The 18,780-nt window shown below is 43.3% G+C and overlaps 1 protein-coding gene across 2 annotated transcripts in view; it reads left to right on the plus strand.

The window, feature by feature from the left end:
- Positions 1-12,896: 12,896 nt before the first annotated feature.
- Positions 12,897-18,780, plus strand: part of LOC117775561 (cGMP-dependent protein kinase 1) — an 80,117-nt gene continuing 74,233 nt past the window's right edge. Inside the window, exon 1 of one of the 2 annotated variants that reach the window (XM_034608860.1) lies at positions 12,897-13,644. In XM_034608860.1, the coding sequence (XP_034464751.1) occupies positions 13,388-13,644 (257 nt within the window). In that variant the 5' untranslated portion in view covers positions 12,897-13,387. Of the gene's footprint in view, positions 13,645-16,537; positions 17,440-18,780 lie in introns of those variants that run through there. The other variant, XM_034608859.1, reaches the window with a different exon arrangement.

Below are 18,780 nucleotides of genomic sequence, written 5' to 3' on the forward strand. Positions count from 1 at the left end.
TCATAACAGCCAATGTGACAAGGTGGTGATATTCAGTGGTGGTGGTGGTGGTCTCCCCTCAGGCCGTGTCACGCTCTTAAGGTCTGAGGCTCCAGCTCAGACTGTGTTGTTAAGTTGGGACTTGCTCTGTGACACGATCTACTTTCTGTAATCTTGGACAGGCTCCCTGGCTGAGCTGGAATCAGCTCAGGGAGCGACATACTGCGTGATGTAACAAGTCAAAAGTCAAATCCCGCCAACTGAGGGGACACCGTCATGACTGATGGTAACTGTTTCTGTGCCATCTGTCGTCAGCACTCGGAACCGGAGCCGGCACAGCGGACCGAACAGACACATACGTCCTCGGTCACCTTGCCGCTCTGCCTGGAAGGCCGAGCTCGATGCATCATCCTTGAACAGACACTTTGATCTGTGGCTAGTGAGTAGTTTATTTCTGTTGAGGGAATTTTGGAAACGGGCCATGTTGCCGACATGTTTGGGTGAGCAGATGGAAGAATGAGTCAGATCCTGTTGTCAAAGGGCCATTTGTATAAAGACCACACCTCTGCTGAACTATGGCATCAACAATGTGGAAATAGCTTGTCCTCATATTTCAGTGACTCTACTCATCGGTTCAAAGGTCAATCAACAAAATTTTAAGTGTTTTTTATTTTTTATTTGAACCCATTACTATTTTGTTTCCTGGAGGGTGGGGAGGGAATGGGTGGATTATTTTTATGTGAAATTATTCGATGTTATTTGTATACATGCTTAACGACAAAAATATATATCATATCTTTATAACAGAAAAAAAAACAGACGGTCATAATTTGCTGCATGACCTTGTCCCTATAGGACATGGCTCTCAAGGCATTAAGGGAAACTGAATATGACCCGTTTTCTTGCATTGACTAACATTACTTGCTCAAAGCCTCCCATAAAAGCCCACAGTGAAAAGTTGAAGTGTCTAAATTCAGAGACTACATTTTTTTTTTCTCCATCGGTTTATGCTGAGTCAGAATCCAGACCTGATCGGGCTTTAAAAGGCCCATCAGCACGGAGTCGATCAATACAGAATGGTTTTGAAGCATCGCAGCCAACTGCAACGTCGACTGAAAGCGAGCCTCCCTCGTCCTTCCCTCCTATTTTCTGCTCCTCTGATCATTCTCAGTGGGACGGTGAGTAGCGCTGATGATGATTCTTGGCAATCACGGTTTTCTGATGCTTTGCATCAACTTTGACTGACTCTACTCCATGTGGATCTTTTTTTTTTTTTTTTTTTACAGACGCCAAAAGCCACAGACACAGGGCTTTGAAGTGAGAGGACATCGTGTTTTAGCGTTTGGATGGCATTTGGACACGGAGAGAAGAACAAAGCATTTGGTCAGCAGCAGAGGGGAAACAGGGAAATGTCAGCGAGAAGTAAAGAAAGTCTTATGCAACACTGTATGTGACTAAATTAAAATGACCACAGACAAAATAATGACCATACATAGACAGTGTTAAAGCAAGAAAGCTTCCACCCAGCATGATGTCCTTGAGCAATTCACTGGAGCACTTCCAGCTTCACAGGATGCTCCACTGCAGTTCAGCTCAGCCAAAATGCATGTGGTTATTTTGAATGTCTTATAGACTAAATGTGTTATCTCGCCTTTACAGGAGGAGGCGCTGTGTTCTGATCTATAGCTTCTCCATTCAGAGATTTTCAAAACTCAGAGGAGAGCCTGTAAAAGCTTCAACACTCATTGTTTCATCTTTATCGTATTTTTTGTTTAAAGGCTGATTTATGTGCCTGAACCTCTCGAGTCCACCCAGTTCGGTAATCAGGCTTTTTTTGGGACTGTGGGAACGTTACCTTTTGCTCTACTATAAATAAGAAGAAAAGGAGTTTCATGAGCAGATGAGACGTATTTGACTTGGTTTCTGAGGCCACGATGGTAGAAATTGGAGAAACGCTGAAATCTAAAAGGGGATCTAAAGTGTAGGGGATGATGAGCGTGTACACAGAGTGATGCAGCTTGTCTTGATGAGCATGTGCGAGGTCAAGGGGGTTGCTATGATGGAGACCTGCATGGCTGATTCACTGCAGCACACACAAATGAAGAGTGATCACGCCTGGAACATGAGGACTTGGGAGTGTTTCCCAGCAGCCATGCATGACTTAAAACCAGAACTCCTTCAGGCTCAGAGTTGTCCACCAGTTCTTCTTTTCTTTTTCTTGCAGCGGTGAACAGCGACATGCACTGATCCAGAAAACACGGTCAGATATTTTACTGCGTATGCAAACTCAGAAGAGTCTAAATGCAGGGTCAAGCTACTGCACGCTGTTATGCAACATAGGCAAAGATTCACCCGAGCGTCTTTTTGGAAGGTCTCTGTTTCTGTTAAAATCTCTCACATGCACTAACGCTCGGCCGTGATATCCGTGAAGGAGACGGCCACTCGCCTCATACATATTACATTAGTGAGCAGTTGCCTCTGGAGGCCTGTCCAGTTATTCTGGGTGAGCTCTTCTGGCGCCAAGTGATGTCGATTGGAAATGAAGAGGGCGTTGCTGGCTACTAGGCAACTGCAACAACGCGCAGATCAGCAACAACTGAAGAGGAGCCACGGACAAGATCTCCGTCTCACCTAATATCAGTCCTATCTTTGTTATGCAAATGTAGAAACTACATTTGCACGTAATCAACAGTGAGCCTGCTCCTTCTTGCTGAGGGATGGTTTCTTCCATCTGACATCAAAGCTGATTGTTGCGTTTAGCTGCCAAAGACAATTAATGATGCTTGTTTCATTATCTTTTTAACAGATGACTACAACAAAAAAAAAAGACTCAAATTGTTAATGGCCACACGCTGACTCACACCAATCTGAGCGAGACGACAATGAGAACGAGACAAAGTGATGCGGGAGGAACAAATGATGTTCCAGTGTGGTTTCATCAAGTTGGTTGGAGGGGATGTCAGCATGTGGATGTGACTGACAGGCAGAGTGTGGGCTTTTTTTTTTCCTCACGTTTTTCCCACCACAGGCTCAGATGTGACAGCTGAGACAAGACACGGTATCTCTCCTTCCCTCACTGTGAGCACGCACAGCCATGGGCGAGTGTCAGTCAAAAACATCAGCCTTTTGTTTTAAGCTTTAACTTCATCATCTATATCTTCAGCATCTCTGGATCTTTTGTTAATCAGCTTTTATCTCTTATCTGTTCTTTGCTTTGTGTGTTGCTTTTTATACTGTGATTTTATTCCAAGTACTCCTCTTGTATTTTTTCAGTTATTACTTGACAATGTTCACTAACAAGTACTTTCAGACTCTATTTTTACAGCACCCCGCAGTTAGGGTGACGGTAAATGGTTTAACAGTGAGAAGGGGATTGTTAACCCTGCATGGTTTGTTGACATGCTGCAGGTGGTGGCCTGTTGAATGTCCAGCTGAGCCAGGAATGTGGAGGCCCTCTGGGCGCAATGCAGCCAGGATCTACTGTGCAGGCAGCAGAGGGTTCTCCTAAAGGGCTAACGCTTTAAGTATCAGTATATTAGAGGACTGATGAATCTTCAAGTCATTGTTGGGAACATAAAAGCACCAGGATAGACTTCAGAGCAGAAAAACTGTACAGCTGGGTTATTAGGTCACAGTAAACATCATGCGAGGGCTTTAGTTCAGCGCATTGGAAGCCAGCTAAGCTTCACCATCTGAGGACCCTTTCTCGACCCTGGGGGTCTCCGACTGATTTATTGCCGTCCCTCTGACCGCCTGTGTCTATCTTTAGCTGCGCTGACTTTTATGAGCACATTGAAATAAAGGCGTGCTGTGGCACTGCTGTCAGAGCTGGCTCCAGACGCTTGGGCCGGCCTCAGTCCTGACTTTACATGATGCCCCTCCATAGGTTGTGCAAAGCTTGTGTAGTGTGCAGGGAACCCTGCAGAGATAGGCATGTGCCAGAGGAATTCAGGGGGGCAATGGTTGTTTTTTTAACACTTCTGCAGCTCAACTGCAAATGTGTTACCGTCTGCTACAGCTACTGAGTGTAGGTACCATTACTCAGTTGAACATTTACAAATTTGAAGTTTTTAACTTTGAGTTACAAGCTTTTCCTCTACTCCAATATAAAGCAGAGGGAAATAGCTTATTTTACATACCAAACATGAGCTGAGTTTATACAATTTGATGCATTATTAAATATAAAACTACATCGGCGTATAGCCCAATTAGAACTGAAACAATTAGCTGACTGACAGAAAATGTGATTTATTTTAATAAATGATTCATTAAATAAAGTTCATGTAAAAATTCCAGATTGATGGTTACAACTTCACAACTTGAGGACTTGCTGCTTCTACTTGACCTTAATTACAAAATAAATGAATAATTTGGGGGTTTGACAAATCCTCAGGTGCTATAGACCAAAATAATAATCAAGAGAACAATCAGTACATTAATCAATAATAGAAATTATAATCAGTATTAATCATTTGTCGCAACACTTCACAAAAGTCTCCACCTAAACCAAACACAACAGTAAATTCTGCAAATACTCAAACCAGTGAAAAATAGCAAATAATGATATAATAATCTAAGGATATTATACACAGTATAATGACCCTCAGTTTTATGCAACATTTATTTAACTTTTCATGTTTTAGCACATTTTTGTGTTAATATTGATGCACTGCTGTCCTCCCCTGCTGAGACATGATGACTTTGTCTACATGGTTGTGGTGATATTTTGTATTATTTAATGTGTAATTATTTGATCATTTACTATTGTTATTGACTTGTTTTTGCAGACTATTATTAAAGGCGCTGTTGTTGGGATGAATGTCTCTTAAAGATTCACTAAAACCTCCCAGAGGAAATTCACACAGCAAATCCAAAGACATTAAAAACTAATTTAACAAAATAAACTAACATTTCCCCTGTTGTCTGTTGTTATAAAGATCTGTTTTTGTTATATGAGCTTTTTTTTAAAATTCCAACCTCATTTTGTTTTTATGTGCTTTAATAGTCTACTTCAAGCTCCTGAGGTCTTTTGGGGATTGAACATTTTCAATTTGAGAAAAGTTTAAAATGTCAATTATTAATTTGGTTGAGTGTGAAATTGAATGAGCTCAATCATGAAGCCCCTGACATTCAGCTCTTAGAGAACATGTGTCCTGCCTCAGCTTCTTGCTGCTATTTTCTCCTCTGTTTAAAAAAACCCTCAGTTACATAAAACTTTATCTAAAGGCACATAAAGCATCTCTCCCGTCTCATGATGACAGTTATTCACCAGGAGCTAAAAGGTTGTCAAGTAAAAACAGTTTTTAGAAAAAACAACGGAAAATTATTGTGTTGGGTTTCTCAGTTCCCCTGGGTACTGACAAATATATAAGTAAAAAAGTTTAACTTGCCACAGTTAGAGATTTCCATTTATATTAAGAGCAAATGTTAAAAACCTGCATTCATTTTTTATTACACATCTCTTCAGGATAAGAAAAATATCTTAAGTCAAAGAAATACAATATGTATACATAAACATAAAAAAAGGTTCAAATCAAGCATTATAGCTCTATTAACATTTTTATAACCAAAAACTATTTTTGATGATGCATTGTTGCCACAACACTAGTTGACATGTAACAACAGTTTTGAGAACTAGTTTCATGCTGTTTGATGTTTTGTCTTCTGTGAGAAACGTTCTGAATTTTAAGAAAATGTTTGCATGAGAAATGTTATTGCATGAAATGCATTTATGGTGTTGTTGCTGTGTCTTATTAATTTAGCTGACTTCCCCCCCATATAAAGTAATGATATCCATAAACATAACAAAGAAATACACATTATTAGCAGTTCAGTATTTATAGAAGCAGATCAGACTTGTTCTTCTGTGTCGAAGTGAAGAAGCTTAACTGTTTATTTGGGAGATGGTTCATCTTTACGTAGTTTTTTACATGTGACTGTTGACTTGCTTTAATCATCAAAAATCATACTGCATTTACCAGATTAAGGGCTGAAAAATAAATAAACCCAATGACATAATAGGACTTATTTGGCCAAGTCTTTTAACTCAATCTGGTCTGTACATTTTTATTAAAATCAAAAACAGTCATAGAATATATATTCAATCATCACTAACAAGTCAATAACTAAGATTTGTTTTTCTTCCTGGAGCAAAGCTACAAGAAAAAGTCTTGTTTTGGAAACTGTTTTTTTTTTTCACTGAGAAGTGCAATAAATCTTTCAACAAGTTATCACAGGTTAAAATGTGCTCTACTAAACGACTGAGAATAGCTTTGAAAACATCCTCAATCTAAGGCTCCTACCAGAGGAATAATCTCACTGTACAGTAAGTAAGAGCTCTCCCTCCTGACCTTGCAGAAGAAGACTATACTGTTGTGGCCTAAAGCTGAACATATAGGCTCCATATGGTATGGTTTACGCTGGGGGAGTAACGTGCTCGCTCAAACTAGCTTCCATTAAACGCATTCCTTGCAAACAGCCTGATAACGACACGCTAGTAGGTCCCAGCTTTATGTGACTCATCAGTCAGGTGTGTTTACGGCGTATTACGCAAGAAGAAGAGGGAGAAGCCTCTCGGGAGACAGACTCTGTATCACGTTCCGAGCTCCAGGAAAAAGTCATAGTCACTCATCCTCACAGGCAGTTATTCACCTCAAATGTGTCGCAGGTGACGACCTTTTCAAACATGTGCTCACACTTAGCACAGACGCACAGGAAGAGCGGCAGAGGGAGTGTGATCATGCACGTGTGAGGCTGAGGGGCCTGAGGTGAGTTAAAGACGCCAACAGGGTCATTTCATTTCACACCGAACCATCAATTACATCCCACCTCTATATGAGTTTGTTGCTTAAGTGCGGCGGCTGCACAGCCAGCTGGGGATTATAAAAAATGTTTGTTGTCTCACAGCCTGAGAGATGAGAGGGATTCTCCACAGCTTACATAACATGTCTCGTTTCTTTCAATACAGGCCGGGCTTCGTCCAGCACTCTTGATGGTTTTCTATAATATGAAGGGTGCAGGGTGGGTTTGTTTGGCACCAAATCTGAACCAGAATGAGATACAAGGCAAACAATTATATACAACATGGGTATAATGTGTATAAATGGGTAAATAAAGCCAGATCACCATACCTCCTTTATTGTGGTTAACTCCCCACATCAACACACATATCAGCCTTCTAAACTATCGCAGGCCACAGTGCAGTTTAGGTAAACACGTTTAGGAAACCAAAAAGTAAACACTTTTTTCTGAGATCACATCACAGCCGTTTTCGTCGCTGCTTCTCAATGGTACAGTGTCACAGAGCTCAGGCCATGCTTGACAAGAGACACCTCTTACACCAGAGAATTACTGAGGGAGCAGAAACTAATCCTGATCCGAGCGAGCCCAGACGAATGCAGCCTCCATTTTCTCCAGAAAAATGAGCTGATACAGAAGTGATGTGGAGTGGTTTGGCAGAGTGACAGAGGGATAAGAGCTCATGTAGATATCTGTGGGTCTGTTTCGATCTCTTTTCCTGTTACCATGTTTCCACGCCGTTTCTCCTTGAAGCAAAGACTTCATAAACCCTGTTCACTTATCTTGACCACAAAAGATCAGTCAACTGAGACAACAACTACCACAGCTACTTTTTTTTCTCCTTTTCAGCTTAACTTTTGATAACGCCACCTCATATGTCAACAAAACAAAGGCGGCGGATTGCTGAAATAGATGAAAGACAGATTGTGTGTGTGAAATGAATATTTCATTTCAGTATATTGTTATTTTCAGTTGACATTTTGTTGATATAAGATGCAACTCTGAGACAAAGCGCCGCTGTCACAAGGTGGAGAACCCGGTCATCCATTCATACTATCTAGACAGCTTAATCCTTGAGGGTCACAGAGAGCCAATCCAATTCTGATATACGTCATACATAGAGGTGGGTGCACCCTGCTGACATACAGTGACAAACAACCACACCTACGGGCAATTTAGAGTGACCCACCCTTTGTCAGAGAAAACCCAAGGGGTGAACATGTAAACTCCACAGATGCAAACTGACCTCCTAACCACCTACTAACTTTTACTGTGAGGCAACAGTGCTAACCACTGTGCCAACCCCTGTGCCATCCTCAAGACCCAGTAAGTGGCCCTGAAAGCTTAAAGCATGCAACTGAAGAAAACATGCAAATAGACAAAACACAAGCAGCTAAAGACAGACAGACACACACACACACACACACACAGCGCACTCATATGTACTTCAAATATGAAAGAGAAAACTAAACCAAATAAAGAAGAATGCAACAAGCACAGAAACAAAAAAAGCAGCAGATAGAGAATCAAAGATACAGACTAACTCAAACTCAAAGATGGATTGCTCAACTCCCTGTGCCCGCCAGCTACAGAGCAAGAACAAAGAGAGGACAAAACTGTGACAAAAAGACGAAAAACAACCTCAAAGAGACAAAGCGGTTACGAAGAGACACAAAACCAATATAAAGAGACATAACATGACAACAAAGAGACAACGATGCACAACACAGACGCACAGGAACGTCAAGGAGAACAAACAAAATGAAGTTTGCTTTATTTTGTATTTTTCAGAAGTTGTCAGCGGTAGACCTTGTGAAAGTCTGAGCCCAGGAGACTTGTTTCATAATCTGTCCATGCTCACACTAAGCAGGTCATTGTGGGGATTTGATCGTTTTATTTGAGTTTGGCAATAAATACCTGCGATAATATATGAATCATTCTCGGAGTACACTTAAACTAAAATAAGCTCCAAACCAGCTGACAAGTCAACTTCAGCAGCTGCACAAGGTTTTTTGTTCCTTTGCAGCACTTGTTTCTGAATGCTGCTTATGGTCCTGTCAAAGTGGGGATGACGTGTTCTTCTTCATGTTCTTGTGACTGATCATTAGCAACTTTATGAACGTGGAACACCTGGACGATGACGTGAATGCAGACTTCCAACCAGTGACCCCCGACCTTCTGTTCACCTCACAGACTCCTCTCTGTATAACACCAGGGCCAACACCTCATCTCACACTCAGTCATGTTATCTTTGAATCAGATTACTGTGTTCTCTTTCAATCAGACTTTACTATTAAAGCAGCGCTTGGAGCCAAAACTATTAGTCTTTTAATACATAAGACGATCTACAGAATATGTACTGATGATGATTTTATCAATATATTGGTTGTTTGAGTGATAAATGAAGTAAAAACACCAAATACACACTGATTTCAGCTTTTCAAATGTGAAAATATAAGGATTCTCTGGAGGATTTTCTTTTCTACCTTTTAAAGTAGAAAATCTATTATAGACTTAAACGACTGAGATTAAACATTAAATCAACAGGAACATCTGACGAGAAAAAATGTTTTGTAACACATGAGACTAATGACCTGTAAACACAACACTGGCATGCAGTATTATTGCCTTTGCATTGATATGGTGAACCTTTCAGAAACTGGTTGCCTGGTTACACATTCAACAGATGCAGAGCAACATTATCGTATATTATATTTCAAGGTTTAAGTCCAATACTCCCTCTCATTTTAGCTCTGTTTTTGGTCTCCACCTTCTCCTGAGGGAAATGTTTTGCTCTGTAGCTAATAAATGTGCCATGATATTCACCAGGTAGTAGCTAACGTTGTCTGCAGGTAGTGTACAGTGAGTTTAGCAGAGCCATTGAGCTGGAAACTACCTGGTGTGGTTGGTAACAATGTTGATGAGTCGTGAGAGTGAACTAAAATGGTAAAGTCGAGGCCTCTGAGACTAAAACAATTACTTAAGAGCTAAAACAGCAGAGTCTGTGATAATTCTCATGAAGGTTTGACACTGCGCGTCCCCTTTCACATGCAATTAACAGGGCCGTATTTATCTATTTTATCACCATATTGCATGCATTGAGATCAGGTCCTACATAATACATATTTAGTTTTCTGAAATTTACTTAAAATTACTGGATCTGCCGGTTTATCCGGAGCCAAATCTTAGTGGGTCTTTCTTGGGTAATGTCCCAACCCTCCACAAAATTTCATGGAAATCGGTTAAGTAGCTTTTGAGTAATCCTTCAGAGAGACAGACAGAAGGCAATGAAAACATAACCTCCTCGGTGGAGGTCATGTGATCTATTGAATCTTTAAAGATACTGATTACAGTGACTTTAAACACAAGTACTGTCTTATTATATAACGTATCACAAGTCCAGCTACCTCTGAGTGAAAATCGTCATAGACTCATTTGTTAATGCATTTATTAATAATTAAAATCATTATTTGCAGCTCTGGCATTGTGACAGTGAAATACACCTTATTCTTACCTATCTGATTTTGACAGTACTAAAGCAGGAAGGCAGGAAGGAAGTATCATTATTGCGTTCGCTAAGTCAATTTCCTGAGCTCTGGTTATATCCATCTCCAGTGTGAGCCGCGTGATCAATCTGCAGCTCTGGATGTGAGATCATGTTACATTTTGAGACTACGCGGTTGAGATGTGAAGTCAGCGTATGATATTGCTGCTTAAGTGCTGGACTTGCTGCAGTTTCTTTACGGGACCGGAGGGGCACAGAAAAAGATTGCTCCAGGCTTAAGCATCTCTCCTGTCCTCGTCACATGATGTCTCCCTCTCAGTCTTTCGCCTCCTTTCAGCACTCGTCTCACTTCTCCTGGGACTGCAGGCCCAGGCAGGTGGCCAGCTGGTGGAGTCTCGCTGGGACGGCAGCAGAGACGACGAGCACGCAGTCGGACGTTGTATCAAAGACATTTTGGGCTCAAGGGGGTATGATTCTCCAGAGACGTAGCAACATACTGTTCTTACCATTGCTCTTATTAATCCCCTCCAAGGTTTCCTTATGAGCTGCTGGCATGACCAAGTTTGTGTCTGCAGGGATCTCAGCTTTGTGAATGGTTACATAAATCCTCGTATGTGAGCGTGTGCGTGGGTGATTATGATGTGCAAGCATATGTCTGGGTATACCCAAGACACCTCTCTCTCTAGTTCTTGTATGAGTGTGTGTGAGTGTATTACAGGAAAACAGTGACTAATGTCTGCCCTCTTCTCTTCCGTAAGCTGATCTGTCCCCGAGGCCAACGAGAGGGCACCAGCTTTTCTCTGCCCAGAGACGCTTCAAAACCGCTGTACAGACAGCACATGAACCTTTTATTACAGCGGCCAGACTCAGCAATAATGAACTCAGTGACGCCCGTGATCGGCCACTCTTGTGTGCCGACAGACCATCTATCTCTGGGCGCTGCGTGGTCAACTTGGCGTCCATTACCTAACCCACAACATCCAAGGGAGATGACCCATGTAGCGCTCAGACAACACAAGCACAAACTGGTGCAGCATAACTCGCTCTGTGTAAACATGGACGTAGCCAAGTGTGGGGGCAACGCAGAAACAGGTTTTGAGCCAGTGATGCTGATATAGTCATGGTGACGATGTAATGAGTGTGTATGTAGGTGCAGGCACTGATAGCAAGTATTGATTCTGGTAATAACATGAGATCAAACACCCCTGATGAATGATATTCTGCTTATTTTGGACTGAATGCATGAATGCTCTTTTCTTGAATAAGAATTCTGTAGTGCTTTTCCACTGCGACCACATTTTCTGTTGGATATGGATAAGGTCATAGAAGGTGACACTTAATCTACCGCTGTCATAATGGGCACAGTGTCTGCTGCATACATAATTAATCGATCACTGTTTTCCACATTGATAACAGCACGACCGGGGTCCTCACCTTGTCTTTCAATGCTGGTTGCATTCACTTTGCTGCTCACAATGACTGCCCAACATGCAACACTCTCACACAGAGAGAGAGCAGCAGTAGAAGAGGGCAGATCACATGGGCTTCATGATGAGAACAGAACTGCAATCTACAGCGGAGATAACTCTCTCAGAGAAATTATCAAGCCTGGCTAGTTAAGTGGGTTATCACAAGCCACACATGGGAGATGAAGGTTTACGATCAGTTATTATTATGGAATAATATTCTACCCTCTGGATGCATTTGGAGAGCTGCAGATTAAAGACGGAGTTGAAATGTCAAATAATGTGCAATAAAACTCTGCAAATAAAGACGTACATACTTCCCAGCGTTAATCTCTGGCCCAGTAAGAGGTGAATGGAATAAGGAGAAGGCGAGCAGTAGACATACGGGTGGGATATGTTGAACTACACCAGCAAAGAGAAGATGTGTTCTCTCTATTTTTAACCCAGAATCTTAATGAAACACCCCCCTCTTGCCCATGAGCTCGCTTTTTTCTCAATGAATCCATTGAGCTGAAACAGATTTAGGCAGCAGAATGAAAAATGATGCATAGAAATGACTTGACTGGGTCTGGAGATTAATATTACAGCGAGAAAAGTGATGGTCTTGTACTGAACTCTGGGCGCGACGAGGATGAAAGTGATGCGCACTGTAATTAAGGATTAGTCTAATCTGTGAGATAACACACTCCAAACCTGTTGTCTCATTAACTTCAATTCATTTTTGATGCACACAACAGCCTCTTTTTTTTATCTTCTGCTTTAGTTATCATTCCTCACTTCAAACTAGTTTCTGAGCAAAGTCTAGACTATTTTTGTTCTGATAAAATTATCAACTCCACTCTAGTGTTTTAAAAAGTGCAATCTTCCCACAATCATGGACATAAACCAAATTAATCTCCATAGCAATACTGATAAGCACACATAAGTGCCATTTGCCTTATAAGGATATTACTTTCACTTCACTGATGTGTGCCTACTCCATATATAATATAACGTGACCCCATTGCAACACAGACCTGTCCTATGAGGCAAAGGGTGTGGGACAAATTGATTTTTCCCCTCAAGGGTTTGGGTCGGGGAGGTGATCTGGGTGTTTAACATTGCGCTTTTGTCGCTCCAAGAGGGCGCAGGGTTGTGCCGATTGACCGTAAACAAATATTTGACAGCAGCAGCAGCAGGAGCAAGAGCAGGAGCCGCAGCAGTTCCCTCTGTGGTGTTTGCAGTGTGAGAGGCGGTGAACTACAGGAGTTACTCTCGGCTCTCCAGTGCCCAGCTTGACGGCCTGCCTGCGTCCTCGGAGAGGAAGAGCCGCTGTAATTGTTTTCTCAATGAAGGATCATCAGCGGCTCCCCGGAGGCTCGGTGGACTGTAGCGTGGCGCGGCTCCATCAATCGTCCGCCTCCCGTCTGTAAACACCGCTTTGCTCTTTTCTTCTGAAATAAACAAGTGGCCGGTGAAGCAGGGGGATATTCACGGAGCACCATCACCATCATTCCGCGCGTACCAGGCGAGAGAGAGAGAAGGGGTGGGGGGGTGGGGGGAAGGATCCGTGTGCGTCCTCACAACCTGTGCGAGTACAACACGGGGAGTTGACCGTTTTTCGCGGAGAATCGCGGCAAAGTTTAACGCGGATTTCGACATGAGTGACCTGGAGGACGACTTTGCCAAGATCCTGCTGCTGAAGGAGGAGCGGATACGGGACCTGGAGAGGCGGCTGGCGGACAGGGAGGACGAGATCCAGGAGCTGAAGAGAAAATTGCACAAATGTCAGTCCGTCCTGCCCAGCGCTCAACTTATTGGGCCGAGGACCCGCAGGGCGCAGGGCATCTCCGCGGAGCCGCAGACGCACCAGGACCTGACGAGGCAGTCCTTTCGGAAATATGCCAAGACCGACTGGTAAGAGCGCGCTGCTGCTTTATTTTGACTCAAACACAAGCTTGTGGAGGCTTAATGTCCCATCTTGAAATCTGTCACAATCAAAATGTGTGTCATAAAAGGTGTGAATATTGTGTAGGACGCACAACTCTCGCTTTAACTGAGAATAAACGTGCTGGTGCGGACACTACTTCCAAACACACTTCTTGAGGCACTTTTTGTGTCCCGTCTCTTTTCCCTTCCATTTTCTTTCCTTTCCTCTGCTTTTCTTTAAATGAAAGATGGGGATGTTCGCCATGAATGGACGAGCACTTTCATTCTTGGCGGCCGATGACGCAGCTCAAAGGCGAGCTTCAGAAAAGAGCTCCTAATTGATCAGATCCATCATGGCAGTCCCTGGGGACACAGACAGGAGGAAGTGCGATGCATTATTGGCTTTTAGTAGCTGGACGCTGAGGACCCGAAGTGCATGTCTGAGGATATTTAATACTCCATTAGAAAACGCTTTGTTTGACCATATGCTTCCTTTATCACCTTTAAAGGTGCTCGTTTTAGCTGCACAGTTTGGGTGCCTGAAGGATGAGCATCTCATCCTCTCACTTTTAGTCTCAGTTTGTTTGATTCAGCTGTGAGCAAAGAAAAAGTTTGACTCTTTCTCTTCATCATTTCATTTCTTATCATCTGCATTTTTACTATCACAATCCCATCAGATCAAATCACTGTGTTCACTCAATTAATGTAACAGAGAACAAGGTTAATTGTATTAAGGTGGCAAGACTTAGATTTCCAACCTTCTTTTCTATTAGCGCACAGCATACAGACAGACTGTTCCTTACTTATTTATTTAAGGATGCTCAGTGTACTTTCAAACAAACACTGCTGTCCACAGAGAAAAAGAGGAAAGCAGAATAAAATATAAATACCAAACAATGAGTTGTGGAGTCGTGCTGACCCTGGGAACAGCTACAGCCTATAGAAGGCAGAAATAATCAAGTGAGCTACTAATCATCATATATCAGCCTTTCTACAGGACCTCTAGATCCACAGAGTTCAGGCTGCATGTGCTCATGCACTCAGGGAAACTGAAGTAAAGATGTCTGCGTTTTTGTAAAGCACAGTTGAGATGACTTAACTGCTTTGAGCTCTTCCGGTGACTGGAGGAGGGCGTCCACCTGCGCCCCGCCATACAGGCTTGGGCCGCCACGGGGTCGGGGACGCTGTGACCCCTCATCATTAGAGTCAGGACGTGGCACCAGCCGGCGGCCCGCCCCGCTCATCGGATTACCGCAGCATGGAGCAGCGGATCCAGTTTCTATTGATCTGCATAGGAAAAGGGCTGAGCTGGATGGTTAGAGAGGTGAAATTTAAAGCGCAGAGGTGCTTTGAAGGACAATGGGAGGGAGCCTTTTTAGATGATGTGAGGATGAGGGGATGGATGCAAAGCTGGACCGGGGAGAGACTGAGATCTCCAGACACAAATTCCTGATGCCCTGCACCCTGACCTTGACCGAAATGGGCCTAAAAGAAAATATGATGCATGCTTTTAAATGACCTCACATGATAAAGGCTGTTCTTCTGTCAATACATTGGTTGTTTGAGTAATAAAGTAAACAAAAACACCAAATACACACTGGTTTCAGCTTTTCAAGTGTGAAAATATGAGGTTTCCCCGGAGGATAAGGATTTTCTTTTCTACCTTTTAAAGTTGAAAATCTATTATACACTTGATCTCGACTGAGATTTAACACAAAATCAACTGGAACATCTCAGGAGAAATCACATGTTCTTCTTTAGACTTGTTTGATGTTTGAATTTAGAGACAGTATAAACCTTACAGCTTCCATTTTAATGACTTAACCAGACAAATGTATCTTTGTTGACAGGTGTTCCCCACGGTTGCTTAATCTCATTTAAAGTCTTGCTGAAAAAGTTTGGCACTGTTTGCTATGATGCTGAATGTTGGCTGATTCCAATGGTTGACACCTTGGAGCACTTTTTTGCACACATGCCTACTCTATATGCAAGTGTTTGCAATCACAGACATAACTGTCGATTACAGTATAACCGACCTATTTCCTGAACACATTACTTCATCCATTAATTCAGGGACCATTGCTAGAGGGATGCCACCTTCTTGTTTAACGCCTGAGTTGATCCTACAAACCACCACAAGAGGGCAGCTGTGATCTGTTATTAGGCACACCAGTGTCAGTCTGGCATTGTTTACATGGTGTTTGCCAGGAATCAGATGCTGTGCACCAGCACACTAAATAACAGAAGACACGTATATGTGCTCGCAGCCAGACAGACCTTGTTCACGCTGCTTTTCGTTTTCACTGTCACCCTGTGATTCGCCCACCCTCCCAGAACAGTAATTGCAGTTTCAGCCTCAGAAACATCTCATCCTATCAGATTGTCCTTGGCAGTTTATCCTCCCCTGAATTTGTCCCGAGCACATGAGGCCAAATGCTGTTTCGCTGAGCTCCAGATGACTCATTGGGATAATGTGGACGGACACCAGCGGCATTCGGGAGTCCGCGCTCGTCACAAGATTAGATGAGGAATGTGGAGCTGCATGTGGCGGCTCGTGAGCCTCAGTAGCTTTTAGCATTTCCACCTCTGCTGCTTCTGTTTGACAATATTCAAGATTATCATCTGTTCGCCTTTAGTTATTCCACTTTTAATCAGTCACTAAATGAGCCGTTGCAAGGCAGGGATTTGGATTTAGCGTCTTCCGCCTCAGCATGCTCCAATCAAAGCAGTGGAATCTACATTCAGATAATAAATCACGTTGTGTTATTCGCACCATTGTTGACGATGCATGCAACAGCCTGCTTCCTCGACAGTCCATACAACGCGTTGTTTATTTTGGCATCGAGGTTCATTAAGTTTCCATCGCCTCCAACTTCCATTAAGGCTCCGATGCTCATCTATTTGTAACTCCGCAGCCTCGGGGCGAGCAGCTGAGGTATGATGACATGTTTCTGAGAGCCGCCGCTTTCTCACGCAGTCCATTATTCATGTGAGACGAGCTCTCCGTGGAGTGGCAGGCTGCACTGTGCCACAGATTCCTGTAGGCGCCCTTCTCGCCATGCACTCTCTCCGGGTCGCAGCCTGACGCACTCGGAGAGGACGCTCCTCCACTGTCTCACCGCCGAGGGAGGGAGGGAGACACACAGAGAGAGAGAGAGAGAGAGAGAGAGAGAGAGAGAGAGAGAGAATGAGAGAGAGAGAGAGAGGAAACTTTGCGTGATTGTGCACGAGGAGCTTTACAAGCTCACCTTGGTAGTCGCGGTAACCACCGAGCACACCTTCTCTCAAATTCCCAACATCCGCTTGCGACGCACAGCGGCGAGGAATCCCCCCTCAGGAGAGCCAGGGGCTGCATCCTCTCGAGCTGTTCATGCCGGATAAAGTTTACGAGCAGCGTGGCAGAGGAGAGGATAAAGACTCGACTGCGCACCTTTCCGGAAAAACTTGTTGGGAAAGTCGCTCGTCGCCGCCAGCGGAGATGGGCACCTTGCGCGACCTCCAATACGCGCTACAGGAGAAGATCGAGGAGCTGCGCCAAAGGGACGCGCTCATCGACGAGCTGGAGCTGGAGCTCGACCAGAAGGATGAGCTGATCCAGAAGCTGCAGACCGAGCTGGACAAATACCGCTCCGTTATCAAACCGGCAACCCAGCAGGTCCACAAGCATAACGATCTCAACGAGCAGCAGCGGACGAAGAGGCAGGCGATTTCGGCCGAACCCACTGCCTTCGACATCCAGGATCTTAGCCATGTCACCCTACCCTTCTACCCCAAAAGCCCACAGTAGGTGTCCAAATGTTGACCGTTTGATAATTCACATCTTGTGTATTCTTTTTGCATCAACTGTTGGTTCTCCAGTTCATTCTGGACTCCGTTCACCATTGGCCACCTTTCTAGATTCCTGTGCGTAATGTTATCGTGTGGCGCAGCAGGTGCGGCACCTGTAGCACATATGGATGGGGTATTGCTCTCTACTCCATACACACACGCACACACCCTGCATGTGAAGAAATGCCTTCACGCGTGACAGTTATCAATAACACGATCAGCAGCTCAGTGATTAAAGGCAGATTATCAATAAGCCACAGGCTGACAGAGAACTCATCTAATGAAGGGGGATTACATCTCTGTGTAATGTACCAGTGTGTATTTTATACAAGCTGTGATTCTGTGACAGGCTCTCGTGGATGTTTGCCTTGTGATTTAACTACTCTCACTCATCTCTCTCTCTCTCTCTCTCTTCTTTTTCTCTTCATACTCTCAAACAAACACCTTCCTCCTGCTTCTCAAGATGAAGCCGTCACTGAAATAGCTGTAATAATCCAGCTGTCTGTTGGGTTTGAATTTAAAGGTTGTGTTATTATCAATCAATACACGTACCCCCCTGGTGGACAGCTCTTCATTGTGCCAGGGCACTGTAAAGTGGACATATTCAATATAATCAGTTTCAAAAAGTAAATCCAGCTGTGAAATGTGAAAAGGCTCAGACAAGTCAATATAGTTAATATACGCAATTACTGCAGCTAAATCCATTACCTTATCAAATCAAACATTGTTCTCTCATGTGGGTGTTTAATGCACAGATGTTGAACGCACTAATTGTAAGTCGCTTTGGATAAAAGTGTCCGCCAAATGACATGTGATGATGATGTAATGCTCAGTGGGGGGGGGGGGGAAACACCAATCAGACTTTGCAGATAGATCAGATGTGTCAGATATGAGAGTCATTATTGGGCTGAAACACAAACAAACAAAAGCTCCAAGGATTTCATCAAAGAAGATTCAAAAATAAAGAATGTTATTCATCTGAGCAGGAACAGGCCATTAGTCTTTGTTTTACCTGTCAGCTCTGCGTGTTGGGAGAAAAATTGTGAAAGTGGACTCTTGCTTGTATTTTGCTTTTCTTTGTGTCACTGTCATGAATGAACGCGAGATCCTGGACGCTGGCTTTGGAAAGGCAGACGAGGAAAACACTGTTTCATTATGATAACTACCCTCAATGTTAACATCCTTACTTTAAATGTTTATTGCCATTACAAGGTTTCCCCAAAGAGGCTTTTTGTGAGACCAACTCATTCAGAAAAAGTGAAGGATTGTCCTGCATTTTTAAAAAACAATTTCCTG

The sequence above is a fragment of the Hippoglossus hippoglossus genome, chromosome 15, assembly GCF_009819705.1.
Source record: "Hippoglossus hippoglossus isolate fHipHip1 chromosome 15, fHipHip1.pri, whole genome shotgun sequence".
Taxonomy (NCBI): Eukaryota; Metazoa; Chordata; class Actinopteri; order Pleuronectiformes; family Pleuronectidae; genus Hippoglossus; species Hippoglossus hippoglossus.